This window comes from Halichoerus grypus, chromosome 5 (assembly GCF_964656455.1).
Source record: "Halichoerus grypus chromosome 5, mHalGry1.hap1.1, whole genome shotgun sequence".
NCBI lineage: Eukaryota > Metazoa > Chordata > Mammalia > Carnivora > Phocidae > Halichoerus > Halichoerus grypus.
This window is the reverse complement of record NC_135716.1, coordinates 146,147,610-146,169,490: the sequence shown is the minus strand read 5'-3', so window position 1 is coordinate 146,169,490 and position 21,881 is coordinate 146,147,610. Positions and strand designations below refer to the sequence as shown.

At 36.8% G+C, this 21,881-nt stretch overlaps 1 protein-coding gene across 2 annotated transcripts in view; it reads left to right on the top strand.

Annotated features, from left to right (window-relative positions):
• The window catches only part of ZYG11B (zyg-11 family member B, cell cycle regulator), a 71,801-nt gene that overhangs the window by 38,387 nt on the left and 11,533 nt on the right, over window positions 1-21,881 (top strand). For both annotated transcript variants that reach the window (XM_036101406.2, XM_036101405.2), the window contains 8 exons: window positions 1,872-2,012; window positions 4,032-4,208; window positions 5,752-5,816; window positions 9,568-9,667; window positions 9,922-9,972; window positions 12,480-12,641; window positions 12,747-12,794; window positions 21,556-21,753. In XM_036101406.2, coding sequence (XP_035957299.1) covers window positions 1,872-2,012; window positions 4,032-4,208; window positions 5,752-5,816; window positions 9,568-9,667; window positions 9,922-9,972; window positions 12,480-12,641; window positions 12,747-12,794; window positions 21,556-21,753 — 942 coding nt within the window. The remainder of the gene's footprint in view (window positions 1-1,871; window positions 2,013-4,031; window positions 4,209-5,751; window positions 5,817-9,567; window positions 9,668-9,921; window positions 9,973-12,479; window positions 12,642-12,746; window positions 12,795-21,555; window positions 21,754-21,881) is intronic.

Here is a 21,881-nt window from a genome sequence, read left to right as displayed (position 1 = left end):
AGGACCCCGGGATCATGACCTGAGCCGAAGGCAGACGCTTAACTGACTGAGCCACCTAGTTGCCCCTGTTTTATTTTTTTTTAATTTTTTAAAGATTTTATTTATTTATTTGAGAGAAAGAGAGAGAGAGCAGGGGGGAAGGGCAGAAGGAGAGGGAGAGAGAGTCTTAAGCAGACTCTGCACTGAGCATGGAGCCTGACACAGGGCTCGATCTCCTGACCCTGAGATCATGACCTAAGCCAAAACCATGAGTTGGACTCTTAACTGACTGGGCTACCCGGGTGCCCCACCTCTATTTTAAATTGTTTGCAGAAACCGGTACATACAGATACTTGTTTTTTTATCATCTAGTATATGAAATTGGTTGAATTGAAGATGCTTGTAGTTTGAGGAGTCAGACTACTTGACTTGAGGGTTTATCACTGGCTAGAGAAGTATTGATCACTGAATAAAACATACATGCAATGAAATTCATTTAGAATATTTAACATTCCAGTAACAAAGTTCTTTTTTTTAATATATTTTTTAAAAATTTTATTTATTTATTCAACAGAGAGTGAGAGAGTACAAGCAGAGGGAGCAGTAGAGGGAGAGGAAGAAGCAGGCTTCCCACTGAGCAGGGAGCCTGACGCGGGGCTTGATCCCAGCACCCTGAGATCATGACCTGAGCCGAAGGCAGACGCTTAACCATCTGAGCCACCCAGGCACCCCAAAAGTTCTTTAATTTTACATTCAAAGATAACTTGAGGCTGTATTTCATATAGATATTATAAAGCAGTTGAATCAACCAAATATGGGTAAATTAAGTCTTACTAAGATAATCGTTAAACATTTTCCCTCTTACAGTCTTTTTTATTTCACACAGTATTTCACTGTCTTTACAAATCAAAGAAAATCTAAGAGAAAGTTCAGGGGTCCTGGGATCGAGCCCCACATAGGGCTTCCGGCTCAATGGGGAGTCTGCTTCTCCCTCTTCCCTCTGCCCCACCCCCCCACTCACGCACGCACGTGCACGCTCTCTCTCTCAAATAAATAAATAAATAAATAAATAAAATCTTAAAGTAACCACTACACCAAATGGGGGGCTTAACTCACAACTGAGATCAGGAGTTGCATGCTTTACCAACTGAGCCAGCCAGGTGCCCCTGAACAGAATCTCTTGATGCTGAATGGGAGCTAGATAAATCTGGGGGAATTAATTGACACAGTTATTTGGTGAATACTTACTGAGCGCTTATTCTAAACCACACATAATGCTAATTGTTGGGGTACAGTGGTGAATGGATCAGTTGAGTGGGGGGATTATGATAATGGTTATGAAGGAGATGTTTAAGGAGACCTGATTTAGATTGGTGGGTCAGGAAAAGCCTCTCTAAAGAAGTGTCATTTAACTTGAATTGGGAAGGATGACTAGAAATTAGTCAAAGAAAGAGGAAGATTTCAGTCAGAGAAGATGTTATATATAATGGCCTTTTGCTGGGAAAGAGCTTGGCTTATTGAAAGATCAGGAAAAAAAGGCCAGTGTAGCTTTAACATGAATTAAGGGGAATTAAGGAGTTACTCTAAGAGACAGATAAGGGCCTAATCACGTGGTAAGGCTTTATAAATAGTGTTAAATATCTTAAGATTTACTTTAGGTGCAGTATAGAAAATGTTAACCATAGGCTTATAGTAGGGTAAGCCTATCTAACATACATCTCTTTAGCACCTTCATAGGATGACTATTCTGGGTGGGTTGGAAAGTAATCATTCGCATTTGTTTCAAGACTTAAATGGCTATCCTGGACGCCATATATACAAATGATGTTTGGCTAGAGAAAGTTAGAGGGTTGAAGAAATCCTAAAAGCTAATCTTATGGCTATGTTCAAAGGTGTCTGGAGAAGCCAATGAAACTCAGATTGCAGAAGCATTGAAGCGCTACAGTGAGCGGGCATTCTTTGTCCGGGAAGCTCTATTTCACCTTTTTAGCCTGACTCATGTGATGGAAAAAACAAAGCCAGAAATTTTAAAGGTAAGAATAAGAAACTGGATACAAAAATTTTGAAATTATCTCCCTGGATACAGATGATGGCTTTGTGAAGAAAATTGGTGAAAATTTGCATTTGTCTTTGTTTGTTTGTTTGTTTTTTTGGTAATGGGATTGATGAGGTATGATTTCAGCTGTTAGCCATAAATGAGGAAGAGAGAAGGTAGTTGCATAGTGTTATTGACGTTTTATAGTAGTGTCAGTAAGTGGTATAAATGCCTTCCACTTCATCTTTAACTACCTAAAACCAGTGACCAGTGTGATATTTTTTTCACCATTTACAGTAGAAAATGAAAGTATATGACTGGAATCACAACACTGTATTGTATTGCTTCCATATGGACTTTTTAAAGAAATATAATACTGGAATTCCATAAGGTACCTTCCCATGCCACTTTTGAACCACCTGTGCTTTCATCATTAATTCATGATATTTCCCAATTAAAATCTTTTAACCAAGATAGCTTTTGAAGAGCAAGAAAGAAAGATTCTTAATTTTTGTTAATTGCTTAGGGCTGTGTTTATCAGATTGTGGTCCTTTGTCCACCAGAAGTCTGGAATATTATTTATTTTTAAAAGCATATTTGTGAACCCCACTCTAAGACATTTAGACTCAATAAGGCTGGATGAGGTACAAGAATCTGCATTTTAATAATCTCCCAAGATAATCCTAATACACATTTGAAACCAGTGAGTGTAGGACTGTATTATATTTGATGCCTCATTTAGTGGGCACAACAATTCCAATAGATAAGTTTTATCTTTTATTTTACGGATTGTGTAACTAAAGGTATGTGACAGTTAAGTAACAGTAAGTTAGTGGCAGAGCCAGAAATTACTTAACCACCCTGTTATCTTAAATTTTGAGAATGGGGTGCTTGGACAGAAACCAATAAAATTTCAGTCACTGGGATGTTATCTCTAATACCAGTCACCCTTCCATATATACCAGAGGATATTGGCACTTGGTATATGAATTATCTTTTTTTGGTTTTGGTTACTGTGAACCTGAGCAACAAAGGACCTCCAGTCCTGATCTGAAATATTTACTCATTCATTCATTCAGAGAATGGTGCAGAGAGAAATGAAAGAATATAGAGAATTCTTTTAAGGAATTTAGTTGCAAAGGAGAGCAGAGGAAAAAGATGGTAGTTGGCTGAGGAACTGTTTTTTTGTTTTTTGTTTTTTTTTTCTTTAAGATGAGAGGAAAAATAGCTTTTTTGTATGCTGATATGAATGATCCAGTACAGAATAAAAAATTGATATAAGAGATAGAAGAACAGCCGAAGCAATGTCCTTGAGTAGACAAGAAGTGAAAGATGTAGCATGTAAGTGGAGGGATTACCTTTAGAGGGGAACCCAAAAAGATAATTTATGGTAATAGGAAGGCAGCATATGCATGTTTATGTACTGATAAGGAGGATGCATGTAGCAGTGAGAATCTGAAGTTCTTTTCTGAATGTTTCAATTTTCTCAGTGTAATTGGAAGCAAGGTTCTTTAGCTGATAGTGACAATTGGGAGGATTTGTTGGGGTCTGAGGAGAGAGGAAAAGATGAGAAACAGTTATCTAGGCCAGAGGGAAGCAAATGGATTTTATTTTACTATAACTTTAGCAATGTTCTCAAGAAACTGAATGTTGGGGATTTGAAAGTGAAAAGTTTGCTGCTGGTTTACTCTAAAATCAGTAAGAATTTATTTAGTGCTTAGCATATAAGAGGCACTGTACTAGGTCTGGGAAATACAAAGATGAGTTATCTGAATAGAAAAGATTCATTAGCCCTACAGAAAAATCCCTTGATACGAACAACTCGATACCTTCCTGGACCAGGTGGGCAGGAACTACGTGTTGATAAGTGATTGCTATGCCCTAGGCTCTTTGCACATGAGGGTAAAAAAGATAACTTAAGACATCTTAGAAATTGTTATAGATCCACAAAGTAAAGTTTCTATGCTAAGAGGGCTGGTATTAATAATGTGAGTAAAGAGAACTAATTTTTTTCCAGCTTGTGGTTACTGGGATGAGAAACCACCCTATGAATTTGCCAGTACAACTTGCTGCAAGCGCCTGTGTGTTTAACCTAACGAAGCAGGACCTTGCTGCAGGGATGCCTGTCCGACTCCTGGCCGACGTGACCCATTTGCTGCTCAAAGCTATGGAACATTTTCCCAATCACCAGCAGGTAAGCATGTGGGAATTCCTATTCAAGTAGTCCGTTTAGTGTCCCCTACCCATCTTCTACCAACATACAGTTCAATTTAGTAGACCAAGGCTGGAAGTTAAAATGCCTTTGTAGACGGTAAAGTAATGAATTTATGGTATGACTGAGTGTAGGAAAACAGAGAAGTAGAAAACTGAAGAGTACATTCCCTGCCTAAAAGTATTTAAATCCAAACGCTGAGGGAAATAGTGCAAACCATAAAAAACTCACCTTCCACCTCAATCTTGACTTTGTGATAATTTCAGCAAATAGCCATAGCACATCCGTCCTGAGCCAGGCACTGTCGAGTACTGGCAAACAGAAATGGGTAAGACGTGGGTTTTCTACTTCTAGCCGTAGGGTGGGCTTCGTAACCTGTCCTAGCCTCAGATGAAAATTGAAAACATAAAAATCATATTTTTAATTCTTAAAACTTAGCAGCCAGTTGGCAAGTTAATAAAAAATACTCAGAGGCCAAAAAATAAATCTCAAATAAATCTTTAAAAAAAAAAATGGCAATCCAGATTGGTGAGTGGATCATTAAAGCCAGCTTCCCTCATTGAGGGCAGTTGCCAAATTGGATGAGCTTTAAGCTTTGTTTTTTTTGTGTGTGCGTGTTTTTTTATTTTAATTTTATTTATTTATTTGTCAGAGAGAGAGAGAGCAAAGGAGCACAAGCAGAGGGAGTGGCAGGCAGACTCTATCCTAGGACCCCGGGATCATGACCCGAGCCGAAGGCAGACGCTTAACTGACTGAGCCACCCAGGCATCCCTCGTTTTTTTTTGAGATTTATTTTTTTTTTTTAAGATTTTATTTATTTATTTTACAGAGAGAGTGAGAGCACAAGCAGGGGGAACAGTAGAAGAGAGGGAGAAACAGGCTCCCCGCTGAGCAGAGAACCCGATGCGGGGCTGGATCCCAGGATCCTGGGATCATGGCCCAAGCCGAAGGCAGACACTTAACCATCTGAGCCACCCAGGCGCCCCAAGATTTATTTATTTATTTTAGAGAGTGAGCATGCATGTGTGTAGGTTCGGGGAGAAGTATAGGGAAAGGGAGAGAGAATCCTCAAGCAGACTCCCCGCTGAGAGTGGAGCATGTTTTGGGGCTCAATCCCAGGACCCTGAGATCTTGACCTGAGCTGAAATCAAGAGCTGGTCACTTAACCGACTGAGCCACCCAAGCACCCCTAGGCTTTGATTTTTTTATGGCCTCTGGGAGCCAGGTGGATAGAGGACAAAGCAGGACCCACCCAAAGGTCACCGGAAGGGAGGGAGATTAGCTGATATTAATTCTTTTTATTATCCTATCTCATCTAATAGAAGAGACAAAAATATGCGCAAGTAAATTCACATGGATCCAGTGGAAGTTAGTCTTTCAACAGTAGGGAGGCAGAACAAAAGTTGTAAGAAATAATTGGTGTTTCATCAGTGATCTTCCTTTTTTTATAGAGGCTACACCTAGTTAAAAAAGAACAAAACAATATTTTATTCAGGAATTTTTTTTCTCCCTTTGGTTCTTTAGTTACAGAAGAATTGCCTCCTTTCACTTTGCAGTGACCGGATCCTTCAAGATGTTCCATTCAACAGGCAAGTGTTAGCCCCAGAACTTAAAATGGGCCAAAATGGAATTTTAGAATTCTGTCTCGGGCCATTTCTTACCAGTTGGCATATCCTTGGTGTATAGTTAACCAAGTGGATGGGATTCTACACTACCTTAAAGAATGCTAACTCTACTTTCTCTCATTTAGTGTTTAGACATTCCTGTTAACAGATGGACCTGTTTTCGTAGCCCTTTGCTTAAAAATTTATATTATAGTTTTTAGAATATCCACACAGTATTGTAGGCTGAAGAAACTGAGGCATATAGATTCGGTGTCTTGCTCATGGTTTTGTGTCTAGTAACTGCAAGGCTAGAAAGACTCAAGTCCAGTGTTCTTTTCTCTGTATCATACCTCTTATTATTATTGTTATTTGATACTGAATTATAGAAGAAACTTTTTAAGTAGAGGTTAAGGGAGGTTATATAGCTGGATTCAAGTAAATATAAAGTGTTCTTCCCTTGCTTTCTAAGATGTGATTTGAGAGCTAAAAAAGATTTTTTGTCATCTTACTATTTTAAATATAATTTTTAATGATGGTATTGAAAAAAAATATATACTTATGATTTAATGAAACGTATATTTCTCAAGCAGCAATTTTACTGTGATTTATTTGGGTAACAGTACACTGTTATCTGGCACAGCTGAGGAATGAGATGTTCCATTTACTATTTCAAGTAAATAGTCTGGATAAAAATATAACTACATATATCTCTCATGTAGATTACTAATTTTATTTTGTAAATACTGAGCATCTGTACTGATTACATGAAGTCATATGTAGGAAAGACATAGTCACTTTCCTAAAGAAAATTGTCAACTAACCCAAGGGTTGACAAACTTCTTTTAAAGGGCTACTAATAATATTTTGGGCTTATTAGCCATAGGGTCTCTGTTGCAACTACTTAACTCAGCCATTGTACCTCCAAAGCAGTCGAAGATGATATATACACAAATGGTTTTACTATGTTCCAATAAAACTTTAGAAAACAGGCAGCTGGACCCACAGCTATAAAATCACTATATGTAAGCTATACTTTACTTACCTCTGATCTAGCCAATACACTGCTAGATTTGAGCTTCTTTGTGGTCAGAGACTGTGATTGGTTAATCTCTTTGTCTCTAGTGCTTAAGTGGATGTTTGATGGATGAATGAATGAAAAATGAGTATGACAGAAGACAGAATTTTTCATAGAAGAAGATGACAGAATGCATTGGGCCCCCAAACGAGGAGGGAAAGATTTCATCTGATTGGTGATCATTAAAGATTTCATGTTAGTGATGGCATTTGAGATAATAAAGATAACGACTAACCTGTATAAAGCACTTCTATTGCCAAGCACTGTGCTAAGTGTTTCACATATGTTTATTCAGTCCATACAAAAGTCCTGTGAAATTGTTATTCTTATAATTTTCATTTTATAGATGAAAAAACAGACAGAGAGAGGTTTAGTAACTTTCTCAAGGTGATTAAGATATAGCAAGTAGCAGAATTTAGATTTAAATCCAGAATGACTCCAGAACCTCTACTTTTTACATCCTTGCTGTATTGCTTTGAAGGTGAGAGCTGGTTGAATTGATTGTTTTATGTTGTGGGATCTGCACAAATACAGGTACAGAGGAAGTTCATAATAATAATAGAAAAAAACCTTTATCAAAAGCTTGGTATGTGCTAAGTTCTGTACTAAGTCTTAAGTTTTATGTGTAATATTATTTAATCCTCACAACAATCCTATTGAATAGATCTTATTATTTTACAGATGAGAAAATTGAAGTTCAGAGAGATTAAGGAAATTGCCCCAGGTTCCCAAAGTTAGTAAGTGGTAGAAGTGATATTTGAAACTGGGCTGACTCCAGAATGTGTGATGTTCTTAACGACTTTCCTGCATTGCTTCATATGATAAAATAACGTATTTTATTATTATCAACAACATTAGGTAGAACTAGAATTTAAACCCCAAAATACAAGGAGCTTCAGAATCTTTGCTCTTTTAACAGTAGGGCTATCTTAATCATAATTGTGGGCATGTCTGGGGACTAATGAGCAGTCCACTTTGCAGTAAGCATCGGGTAGGCAGGAAAAAAGATTTGAAAGTACGGGCCCATTGTTAGAGTCTGAAAATACTGTGAGTACAGGAATGACATCATACCTAAGTTCTCTGACAGATTTATATATTACCAATGTGTAGGCACAAATTGAAGGGAAAACAATGAGGCAGAATGGCCCATTAGGAATCTACTGTAAAAGAATCCGAGATGGCCTTGGGAATAGAAAGGAGGTAACAGTAAATTTGAGAGAATTTGCAGAGGAGTAATTTATATCTCTGTAATTCAGCCAACATGTATTAAACACTATTCATGTGTAAAGTTCTGTATTGGGTTCTTGGTATAAAGGGCTGAATAGGACATAGTCCTTTACCTCAAGGAACTCACGGGCCAATGGGGGATTCATGTGAGGCTACAGATAATCACTCTGACAGAGTTACAAACAAATACTAAGGAGCAGTGAGAAAGCAGTAATAAACTTGTCAAGGAAAGCTTCTCAGCGGAAGTGATATTTGAGCCAAGTCTCGAAAGATGAAAGATATATTATGGATATATTCCTTGGTGTGTCATCCTGATTTATCTCCTCATTTCACACCCCACATTCTGTCCCTTGACAAATCCAGCTATCTTCCAAATATATCATGAATTCAACCATTTCTCTTCACTTCCATTTCTACCATTTGGACTAGACTAAAAGTGATTTCTCTCCTGAATTATTGTGGTAGCCTCTGAACTGCTCTCTTTGCTTCTTTCTTTTCCTTCTTGAAGTTTATTTTAAACACAGCTAATAGAATAATCCTATTAAAAACATAAGTCAGTTCATGTCATATCTCTGCTCAGAATCTTTCTATGGCTTTCCGTCTCCAAGTAAAAGCTAATTCTTTACGAAGATCCTATGATCTGGCTCCCCTGTTACTTCTAACCTCATGTCTTAGTACTACTCTTGTTCTCTCTGCTCTGGCTCTCACTGGTTTCCATGCTATTTCTCAAAACCTCCATGCATACTCCCAATTCAGGGTCGTTGTGTCTTCCACCCTCTGCCTAGAATGGTTTTCCCTTAGATGTCCACACAGCCAGCTCTCTTACTTCCTCAAAAGTTTCAGTGAGGCCTTTCCTAAGTAGCCTTACCTAAAATTCAACATTTCATATTCTCTCTTTAACCTGCTTAATTTTTTTCTCTATAGCACATACCACATATTTTACTTACTTGTTTGATTTATTATCTGTCTTCCACATTACAGTGTAAGCTCTATGAGAGTGGAGATATTTTTCTGTTTTGTTCACTACTCTGTCTCCAGCACCAGGAACAGTATCTGGCACAAATCAGGGGCTCAATAAATGTTTGTGAGTGAATAAATGAATATTTCTGTTGTGCTAGGTACTATAAGGACCCAGAAAATACTCAATACAGTATAGAAATTACTACAGGATAGAAATATGTTATAATTCTAGAAGATAAATGCCAGATAGTTTTGATCATATTTCCCAAACTCTTGTTTCTTTGCAAAGTGTTGTCAGAATTTACAACTAGGCACCATTTCCAAAACACTCAAGTGTAATTATTATTCTGTATCAATTAGGAATTTTCCCGTTCTTTCTCACCTACCTAAATTGTAGCATCAGTTCCCAGCTAGAGCTCTGAAACTGCCTGCACCTCCAGGATTCATTCATGGAAACCCTTTGTGTGTTTTCAGGTTTGAAGCAGCCAAGCTTGTCATGCAGTGGCTCTGCAACCATGAGGATCAAAACATGCAAAGGATGGCAGTTGCTATCATTTCCATCCTGGCTGCCAAGGTATCTGAACTCCTATTATTGAACAATTTTCTGTAGGCAGCTATTTCCTGTTACAGTTACTATTTTCCCCAAAATCTGGGTGCCAGAGAAGTTAGCCTCTTTGCCAGCCTGTTTATTCAAGCTACATTCAATATTGCAGAATTCCATGTTGATCAGAGATTTTAGTCTGACCTTTGGAGTCTGTTGCAGTGAATGATATTAAACTCACACTGGTGAGTTCTTGGACATTTACTTTGTCTTCTGCTTGCTTGCAGCTTTCTACAGAACAAACTGCACAGCTTGGTGCTGAGCTCTTCATTGTCAGGGTAAGTCAGTTATCTCCTCTGTGCAGACCACTAGACAGTTTCCATTTTCATTGTTTTCAGGCAGTGTTGTGTATCTTCTGACATTTTATATTTCAAAACATTATTTTCATTACTTCTAACTGGATGTATTCATTTATTTTTATAGAGGCAGCTTTATTCCTTAACAGAGATGGAAAGAGCCCTGAACTAGGAGTCAGATGACCTAGGATCTAACTGTAAAGCCAGTTTGTGAACTTAAGACAAATTATGTGAACCATAGGAGCCGAAATAAGCCTTAAGATCCTACCTAGACCTAAAATTCTGTTATTTTGTTATTTATGAAGAAAATGTAGAGACTATTGTAGGCATAAAATTGTGCTAGATGCTTTGGGAAAAAAGAGAATTTAAATAATTAACAAATAATTTTGCTTGCTTACACTCAGTTAAGGAGATGATACAGCGAACAGTGAAAAGTTAGAAAGCTTTGCATAGAATAAATATAAACAATGTCCTAGGGAGGACTGGAGGAAAAAGTCTAGGTCAGAGTTTCTTACTACAGTCCTGGCATGAGGTGTTGAAACTAATGGTAAATGAAAAAGTCAAATGAAAGACTCCCTCTTTTTTCTTTTTAAGATTTTATTTTTAAGTAATCTCTACACCCAACACGGGGCTCGAACCCACAACCCCGAGATCGAAAGTCGCACGCTCCACCGACTGAGCCAGCCAGGTACCCCAAAAGACTCCCTTTTTCTGATTTACATATTATGTATGTATGAGAAAGTCATTCCTTTGATAAATATGTGTAGAGTACTTACCAGGTACCTAGCACCTTACTAGATGTTAGGGATTCGCATTGAATTATATCTGTAATTTATGTCCATAAGAAGTACTGGAGAAAATAGCTATCTAGACATGGTTGTAATACAGTCTAATATGTATAATAATAGCAATATGAATGAAAAGAGTAATGTAAAGAGAGGAGAAAGCTGTGGTAGTATAATGGAAAGAGTAGGAATTCTGGAGTTGACACATTTGGGTTTATTCCCAATTCTATCACTTACTAGCTTGGGCAGTCACATAAATTTACTTAGGGTGATAAACTACTTTGTACAGTTATTATGAAGATTAAATGAAAAGGAAATTAAGATTAATTGAAGGGGAGGCACCTGGATGGCTCAGTTGGTAGAGCATGCGACTCTTGATCTCTTGGTCGTGAGTTCAAGCCCCACATTGGGCATAGAGCTTACTTTAAAAAAAAAAATTATTTGAAGTAATATATGCTAAGTGCTTAGCACAAAATACAGTATATGTTAGATAAGTAGAAAAGGATGCTGATTTTATTTATTTTTTCTATTTTCAGGGATGACATTTTAGTTTTAAATATGGCTTTTCATTGTTATATATGTGTTTCAGTAATTTTGGTTGGGGGTATATTCAAAGATTTTAAGGAAGTAATGCACTTATATGCTTTGGGGGAAGATTAAACTTAGTTTAAGCAGGAATTAGTAGTGGTAGTAGTGGCAGTAGTGATGATGATCACTAGCTTTTTTTAATCTCTTGATTATCACCCACAATTTACAGATGAGGAAACAAAGGATTAAATTGGCAAACAAGGTTACATAGATGCAGATTCTAGTGCCACACTCTTAGCCACTATGCTATTAAGTTACATAATTGCACTGAGATGTTTTTATTTCTAAAAATTTTTTTTCCTGAATTGTGTGTAACTTTACATAATAGTGTTCATTAATGTTTTCTTATATCTGTTTGAACAGAACTCCCTTTTACCCCCAAAACTATAATCTAAAAATGGAATTATGGGGTGCCTTATCTAGGTCTCAAAACATTTATCTTTCAGACTTAAATTTCTTAGGTTAAGGCTATGATAGAAATAATTAACAAATGGAATTTCAAAGCTATTATCTTATTCAAATCCAATATAGACTTTAATTCTCTTACTATTGTATATAATTTGTTTGTTCTTTATTTTCTTAAGGAAAACTTGGAATTAGATAGAATTAGGTCTTCCAATTCTTATTTTCTCTTACTAAGTTGACTATGATCAAATTACTTAATATTTCTCAGACTCAATTTCCTCTCCTGAAAAATGGACATAACAGTACTATAATATAGGATATAATTTGCTGATACTTGATAAATGTTAGCTTCCTTTCCCCTTCTCCCCCTCCACTTTTTTTATCCCAGGATCTGAAATGAATATATGATGTGACTGATTGGGTAAGATAGTTTTCCTAAGCTTTAATCAAGCTTTAATCATTTTGGTTTTTATTTTATTTACAGGGTATTAGATTATAGGTATCATCAGAATAATAAAGTATTTCTGAAGATCCTATACTTTTTTCTTGTTGAAGGAAAAATCTGATCCAAGAAGATGTTTGTTGTACTTATAAAAACGTTTATAGGAAATGTTTTAAGCCATGAGACCAATTTTCATGACTTGTGATTATCATCACTAATTATAATGACAGTTTCACGATGAGAAATTCATTCTGTTTTCCTTCTTTCAGCAACTTCTTCAAATAGTGAAGCAAAAAACCAATCAAAATTCAGTGGACACTACTTTGAAGTTTACTTTGAGTGCACTTTGGAACCTCACGGATGAATCTCCAACCACTTGCAGACATTTTATTGAAAACCAAGGGTTAGAACTCTTCATGCGGGTTCTAGAGGTTAGAATGGGAATTTAGCCTATAGTTTTGACATTGATTGATTTTAAGTATTCATTTATTATATTTGGTTCTTTAGGTAGTTATAGTTTCTCTTTCTTTTTACAGTCTTTCCCAACTGAGTCATCCATTCAGCAGAAAGTCCTAGGACTTTTGGTAAGATATAAACATTTCCTGCTAGGTTCCAAGCTGTAATTAATTATTTTCCTTCTGAGGTAATACGTTGAAAGTTATTTCTCAGGGTGCCTGGGTGACGCAGTTCGTTAAGTGACTGACTCTTGGTTTCTTGGTTTCAGCTCAGGGTGTGATCTCAGAGTTGTGAGATTGAACCTCACGTGGGGCTCCATGCTCAGCACAGAGTCTCCTTAGGTTTCTCTCTCCCTCTCCCTTTGCCTCTTGCGCATCCCCCTCCCCCAAGGAACACACACTCTCTCTCAAATAAATAAATATTAAAAAAAAAAAAAAAGGAAAAAAGTTGCTTCTCTATTTGTAAACACCTAATGACATTAGAAAAAATATACACTATAATAAAGTGAGAAAAGCAGGCTATAAACAATGTATACATATTAAGATTTCACCACATTAAAAGGAAAAACATAAATTACATACTTTATTATATATTGTTTGATATAGTACAAAGCTTCACTGTGAGCAATTTTACTTTTATAATCAGAAAAAAAAATCTCATGAAAAAATGTCACTAACTGGGGCACCTGAGTGGCTCAGTTGGTTAGGTGTCAGACTCTTGATTTTGGCTCAGGTCATGATATCAGTCTTGGGATCGAGCCCTGTGTCTGGCTCCACACTTGGCAAGGAGTCTGCTTGGGATTCTCTCTCTCCCTCTCCCTCTGGCCCTTATTACCCTGCTCACACGCCCTCTCAATAAATAAATAAATAAAATAAGTTAATAAATCTTTAAAAAAATATGTCACTAACCTCTAACTGTTCTTACATGCTATGTTTGGTAATTAATAATCAGTACTTAAAAGGCTGCTTAAAAAATTAGATATTCCATAAATATATTGGATATAGATTAAAGTGAGCCCTCTAGGATTTTGAGGCAAAGGTGAAGGAGCAAATGTTTATTATGCTTAATCACTGCCATAGGAAAAGTGCCTATGTGGTGAAAGCTATTTTAGAGTCGACCTCTGCTCTTGAGAAATTAGATAATAGGAGGCATAAATGAGTGAGTAAAAAAGGTTGTAGATTAGTGTTTGTTTTACAGATGCAAGAGTATGAGATACTAAACAATGAGAGATGGATTTTTGGGAAAGCTAAGGGCTGGCATTTAAAGACCTATCTATTCACTATAGCTTAGTTATATATAAAGTAGAAAATGTAAAAAGATCCAAATGCCCAGAAATAGGGAAGTATTAAACAGATCATAGTATTTGATTGTTTTATTCAAGGTTCATAGGATTACTAGATACAGAAGTTGGTTCATATCACCATAAGAGGAAAAGTGGAATTCATTTTAAATATTTAGAGAGCTTTCATAGAGCTTTAGAAATGCTTTTTTAGGGCGCCTGGGTGGCTCAGTCGTTAAGCGTCTGCCTTCGGCTCAGGTCATGATCCCAGGGTCCTGGGATCGAGTCCCACATCGGGCTCCCTGCTCGACAGGAAGCCTGCTTCTCCCTCTCCCACTCCCCCTGCTTGTGTTCCTGCTCTCGCTATCTCTCTCTCTGTCAAATAAATAAAATCTTAAAAAAAAAAATGCTTCTTAAAATTTATTTATTTATTTAATAAAACGCTTTTCTTTTTAAATTTCAAAAAGAATACATGCTTATTATAACTAACCAAACAATACAAAAGTGTATTTAAAAAGCTTAAGATTCTGTCCTGAGCCTTTAATCATTTTCATTTCCATGAGGTAATTAATGTTAATACAACCCAATGTGCTTCCTTCCATATCTTTCTCCATTACTTAGTGACTGATTTTTTTTCCAATAATTTATTTTAAGGGGCGCCTGGGTGGCTCAGTTGGTTAAGCGACTGCCTTCGGCTCAGGTCATGATCCCGGAGTCCCGGGATCGAGTCCCACATCGGGCTCCCTGCTCGGCGGGGAGTCTGCTTCTCCCTCTAACCCTACCCCCTCTTGCGCTCTCTCTCTCTCTCTCAAATAAATAAATAAAATCTTTAAAAAAAAAAAAAATTATTTTAAAATATTGGTTCTAACAGTTTTTTTGTGGGCAGAGAACATACTTTGATTTGAGTCCTTTGGAATTTATTGAGACCTGTGTATGGCCCAGAATATGATCTATCTTGGTAAATATTCCATGTGCACTGAGAAGAATGTATATTTTGCTGTTCTTGGTATAATGTCCTATAAATGTCTATCAGTCTAATTTGTTGTTATTATTCAAGTATCCTTACTGATTTTCTGCCTACTTGTTCTAGCAATTATTGATAAAGGAGTTTTGAAATCTTCAACTGTAATTGTTGATTTATCTATTTCTTCTTACAGTTATATCAATTTTTGCTTCATGTATTTTGAAGCTCTGTTAGGTTCATAAACTGTTAAAATGTCCTCTTGATTAATTGACCCCTTATCATTATAAAATGACCTTCTTTATCCCTGGCAATATTCTTTACTTTGAAATCTCCTTTGTCTCATTTAATATAGTCATTCCAGCTTTCTTTTGACTAAGGTTAACATGGTTTACCTTTTTACAGCCTTTTACTGTTAACATGTATATGTCTTTAATTTAAAGCGTGTTTCTTGGGGCACCTGGGTGGCTCAGTCATTTAAGCGTCCAACTTTTGATTTCAGCTTAGGTCATGATCTCACGGTTGTGAGATTGAGCCATGTTGTTGGGCTCTGCGCTGGGCTTGGATCCTACTTAAGATTCTCTCTCTCCGTTTGCCACCCCCCCATCTCCCATCCCCCACTTGCACACACCTGTGCACACACTCTCTTTCTCTCTCTCAAAAAAAAAATGAAGTGTGTTTCTTATAGACAGCTATGTACGTTGCATCCTGCTTTTTTATTTTTTATTTATTTATTTTTTAATTTTTTAAATATTTTATTTATTTATTTGACAGAGAGAGAGAGATCACAAGTAGGCAGACAGGCAGGTAGGCAGGCAGACAGAGGGAGAGGGAGAAGCAGGCTCCCCACTGAGCACAGACCCCATGTGGGGCTCGATCCCAGGACACCAGGATCATGACCTGAGCCGAAGGCAGATGCTCAACTGACTGAGCCACCCAGGCACCCCTTGTATCCTGCTTTTTTATCCAGTCTGAAAATCTGCTTTTTATTTGGGCTGTTTGGATCATTTAAATTTAATGTGATTATTGACATGGTTAGATTTGAGTTCATTAACCTGGTATTTGTTTTCTGTTCATCCCATCTGTTCTTTGTTTTCCCTTCTTTTTCTGCCTTCTTTTGGTTTAAGTTTTTTTTATGATTCCATTTGATCCCTTCTCTTGATTTATTAGTGATTACTCTTTGTTATTTTAATGATTGCATTGGGTTTGTAGTATACATCCTTAATCACAGTCTTCCTTTAAGTGATTTTATACAATTTCAAATATATTTCATACATTTCTTATACATATATATGTATAAGAATTTTATAATAGTAGGCTTCCATTTCTTCTCTTCTTTCCTTGATGCTATTATCATGCATTTTATTTTTACATATGTTATAAACCATACAGACATTATTTTTGTTTAAAATGTCAATTATCTTTTAAGGACATTCAAATAATTATACTTAAATGTTTACCCAAATAGTTACTATTTCTGATACTCTTCTTTCCTTTGTGTAGATCCAGATTTCTATCTGATATCGATTTCCTTCTGCCTGAGAGACATCCTTTAATATTTCTTGTAGTGCACATCTACTGTTGATTAATTCTTCAGCTTTTATATGTTTGCAAATATCTTTACTTAACCTTCGTTTTTGAAAGATGTTTTTGCCAGATATAGAATTCTAGGTTGACAGTACTTTAAAGATGTTAACTTTTTTCTTAGTTGCATTTTCAAGTGAAAAATCTGATGTCATCATTATCTTTATTCTTCTGTATGTACATGATTTTTCCTCTGGCTACTTTTAAGAGATTAGCAATGATTTTAAGTGATATGATTATGATGTATCTTGATGTAATTTACATCATGGTTCCTGTATTTGGGATTCATTGAGCTTTTGATCTATAGGTTTATAGTTCTCATCAAGTTTGAAAAGGTTTTGGCCATTATTTCTTCAAAATAATTTTTTTTGTACTGTTCTTCTTGCCCCCAACCCACTGGAGACTTTGGAGACTACAGTTTCTCATACATTAAACTGCCTGAAATTGTCTCACAGCTCATTGGTGCTCTTTTAATTTTCTTTGTTCATTTTTCTATGTATGTTCCAATTTGGATAGTTTCCATTGCTATGCCTTCTAATTCGGTAATCATTTCTTCTGCAATGTCTGATCTGCTATTAATCCCATCCAATGCATTTTTTTTTTAAAGATTTTATTTATTTATTTGACAGAGAGATAGCGAGAGCAGGAACACAAGCAGGGGGAGTGGGAGAGGGAGAAGCGGGCGCCCATCATCCAATGCATTTTTTATCTTAGACATCATCATTTTCTTCTCTAGAAGTTTTGGTCTTTATTATATCTTCCATGTTTCTACTTAACTTTTGAACATACGAAGTATATTTGTGATAACTGTTTTACTGTCCTCTGCTAATTATAACACGTGTCACTTCGGGGCACCTGGGTGGCTCAGTCGGTTAAGCGTCTGCCTTCGGCTCAGGTCATGATCCCAGGGTCCTGGGATCGAGCCCCGCATCGGGCTCCCTGCTCTGCAGGAAGCCTGCTTCTCCTTCTCCCACTCCCCCTGCTTGTGTTCCCTCTCTCGCTGTGTCTTTCTCTGTCGAATAAATAAATAAAATCTTTAAAAAAAAAATAAATGTGTCACTTCTGGGTCAATTTCAAATGATTGATTATTCTCCTCATTTTGAGTTGTGTTTTCCTGCCACTTTGCATGCCTGGGAGTTTTTGATTGGATGCCAGGCATTGTGATTTTACCTTGTTGGGTGCTGGATATTTTTTGTTTTCCTATAAAATATTCTTGAACTATGTTCTGAGATATAAACTTACTTTTAAACAGTTTGACCATTTTGGGTTGCCCCGAAGTGACACATGTTATAATTAGCAGAGGACAGTAGAACAGTTATCACAAATATATTTCATATGTTCAAAAGTTAAATAGAAACATGGAAGATATAATAAAGACCAAAACTTCTAGAGAAGAAAATGATGATGTCTAAGATAAAAAATGCTTGTTTTCATCACCTGTGTGAATGCTAGGAACTTTTCTCTAATCATTTTTTATCATTTCCTGCCCTCAAACAGTTTCAGTTGTTTCAGATAGGAGAGTAACTCTGGCCCCGTTTTACTTAATCTTGGCCAGAAGTAGGTGTTCTCATCAATCTTCCATCAAATAGAATTAAAGATGAGAAATGTGTCTTTTATATTTGCCAACATATTTCTCATACTACTCTTTACATATCTTTTAGTGTAGGTATGCTGACAATGAATTTTCGCTCAGGTTTTGTTTGTATGAAAAAGAATCTTGCTTTTACTTTCAAAGATACATTTCTAAAAAAGAAGATAGGGGTGCCTGGGTGGCTCAGTTGGTTGAGCGACTGCCTTTGGCTCGGGGCATGATCCTGGAGTCCCGGGATCGAGTCCCGCATCGGGCTCCCTGCTCAGCAGGGGGTCTGCTTCTCCCTCTGACCCTCCTCCCTCTCATGCTCTCTGTCTCTCATTCTCTCTCTCAAATAAATAAAATAATAAAGAAAGAAAATAAATTTCTGCTGGGTATTGAGTTTAAATGGATATTTTTTCTTTTGGATTTTTGGGTTTATAATTTTCATCAAATTTGGAAAAATTTTGGCCATTATATCTTCAAATAAATATATATATGTGTATATGTATTATTATTTTGGGGGGGTACCCTCTCTCATCTCTCTTTCTGGGACTCCAGTTATCAGTATGTGAGATTGCTTACTATTATCTCATAGGTCACAGAGTAAATCTATTGGCTTTTTTCCCAAGAGTTTTTTTTTTTTTTTTCTTTTCTTTCTGTGTTTTCACTTAGATGTTTCCTGGTTTCCTGTTGCTGTGTTTTTTAGTTTGTTAGGGTTTTTTTCCTGCAACATCTCATCTGCTGCTAATTTCATCTGGTATATTTTTCATTTCAGATATATATATACATATATATGTGTATATATATATGAATACTTTTTATTTCTAGAAGTTACATTTAAATCTTTTTATAGCTTCATTTTCTGTCTTCAGGTTTATGTTTTCCTTTCATCCTGAATCATATTTATAACATTTATAGTACCTGTTTTAAGTCTTTGTATGCTAATTCTTTTATCCCTGTCATTTCTGCGTCCATTTTAGTGATTGATTTTTCTCTTGGTTTTGGATCATATTTTCCTGACTCTTTGTATGCCAGTCATTGTGGAATTTACATTGATTTTTGCTGGATTTTATTATTTTTCTTTAAAGAGTCTTGGACTTTGTTCTGGCATACAGTTAGGCTACTTACAGATCAAGTTGTTCCTTTCGAAGCATATGTGTTTGCTTTGTTATAGTGGCTTCAGATTAGATTTTATCCTGGGACTGATCATAATTTAGCTCCACTCCTATGCAATGCTTTATTATGTGGTGTCTTCACTCTGGCTGATGGAAATGTGAACTGTTCCTAACCCTGTGTGATTTGGGCATGTGTTCATGTATTACTTTCTGGTAGTTCTTTCTCTAGCCTCATGGAGCTTCACTCTGCATCATTACCCAGCCAAGGATTTGAGGGGATCCTTCTGCAGGTATCTTTCTCTCTCTCTCTGGAGCTTTTTCTTTTCTAGTACTCTGTTCTACGAATTTTTGCTTCCTTGGCCATCTTGATCACTGATCTCTGTCTCCTCAATTCAGCAAATACTGCCAGATTCTCTTTAGGCTCCCCATACCTGCACAGCAATCCTGGAAACTGCCCCATTTGAATACCTTCTCTCAGGTATAGACATTCTTGTATACCTGTTGCCCACTATCAAAAAGAAGTTCTCTCATATATTTTGTCTGGTTTTCTAATAACTTGTTTATGGCAGGAAAGAATGGCCATAATTCTTTTTTTTTTTAAGAACTTTATTTTTGGGGCGCCTGGGTGGCTTAGTCGTTGAGCGTCTGCCTTCGGCTCAGGTCATGATCCCGGGGTCCTGGGATCGAGCCCCGCATCGGGCTCCCTGCTCCGTGGGAAGCCTGCTTCTCCCTTACCCACTCCCCCTGCTTGTGTTCCCTCTCTCACTGTGTCTCTCTCTGTCAAATAAATAAATAAAATCTTAAAAAAAAAAAGAACTTTATTTTTGTTTTAATTAATCTCTACCCCCAACATGGAGTTCAAACTTACAACCCAAGATCAAGAGTTGCATGCTCTACTAACTGAGACAGACAGGTTCCCCAATAATGGCCATAATTCTTTTGATGCTCTATTTTGCTCTATTCCAAATCTTTCCTTTGTTTCTTGTTTTAATAGTGGTGTCTTTGTTGGGGGGGGGTGGCGGTCTTTTGTTTGTTTTTACTTTTTTTTTTATCGGTTACTATCTCACAGTATGAAGTTTGGGGAGGGGAGTCTATCTACTGTTGTGTTTGATGATTCTTACTTATTATGGATTGTATTCATTGCGAATTGTAATTTAGCACTGTGATGTGTCATCTTTCTGGGGCTTTAAGTTCCAAGTGTGTTCTTCTCAGAGGGTTTGTTTCTTTACTTTCCTTTTTTTCTTCCTTTTCTTGTTTTTGTCACTATAAAAATGCTACGTGAAAAATATAAATAGGGAAGAATATGAAAAACGAATGTGAAATGCCTTTTCTTTTTTTTTTTTTTTAAGATTTATTTATTTATTTATTTATTTATTTGACAGAGAGAGATGCAGCGAGAGAGGGAACACAAACAGGGGGAGTGGGAGAGGGAGAAGCAAGTTCCCGCGGAGCAGGGAGCCCGATGTGGGGCTCGATCCCAGGACCCTGGGATCATGACCTGAGCCGAAGACAGACGCCCAATGACTGAGCCACCCAGGCGCCCTTTTCTTTTCTTTTTTAAGGATTTTATTTATTCATTTGAGACAGAGAAAGCATGAGCAGTGGTGAGGGGCAGAGGGAGAGGGAGAAGCAGACTCCCTGCTGAGCAGGGAGCCTGACGCAGGGCCCGATCCCAGGACCCCAGGATCATGACCTGACCCGAAGACAGATACTTAGCCAACTGAGCCACCATGCGCCCCTGAAATGCCTTTTCTTATTTGAATGTGTGAGATTAGAGAGGGGTGATGATTAATCATTGATGCTGGTGAAAAATAGATTATACGCATTCTAAAGTGTGTATAGTTAAACTTGTCTCTTCTATCCTTACTCTTTCATATTGAAGAAGAAAACTTGTTAGTCCTTACAAAGTATACATTTGGACATGATGCCTTTCACTTTCATTTATTATAGAATGACTTAAGCTAGGGAGTGAATAGTCTCTTAACAATCAAAAGCTCAGGGTCCTGGTTCCTAAGAAATGGAATCAACGTGTTAGGAAGAAAATTGCTATTTTATAGTAGATCAAATGAAGTTTTAAGAATAAGGATTAATCTTCAGAATAGTAAGTTGGATCTTAGATCCTTTGGAAGATCAACAACAGTCTAAATTGGAAACCCCTCAGTTGTTTCCCATGTGAACAGAGGTCTTCTTATGTACTGCCTAGGGAAGCCATTCTAAGAAGGAACAGAGACTGCTATTATTTAAACATGTATTGGCATATGCACAAATGTGAAGACTGTTATTATTAAGCACAGTGGGTTCCTTCTTAGAATGTAAAGGGCCATTTAGCCATTTATTATTCATAATACTTTAATTTTTATATTTTCTTTTTTTCCAGAATAATATCGCTGAAGTACAAGAATTGCATTCTGAATTAATGTGGAAGGATTTCATAGACCACATCAGTAGCCTCCTACATAGTGTTGAAGTGGAAGTCAGTTACTTTGCAGCTGGGATTATTGCCCATTTAATATCTAGAGGTGAACAAGCTTGGACATTGAGCCGTAGCCAGAGGAATTCTCTTCTGGATGATCTGGTAGGGTCATTTGGTATTTCATAGAAGCATACAAACAACATTTATAGTAGTTAAACTGTCAGAGTCTCATAATGCAACAATGCAGTGCTAAATAAATATTGTGTTCTTTCTTGTGTGTCTTGTGTCTT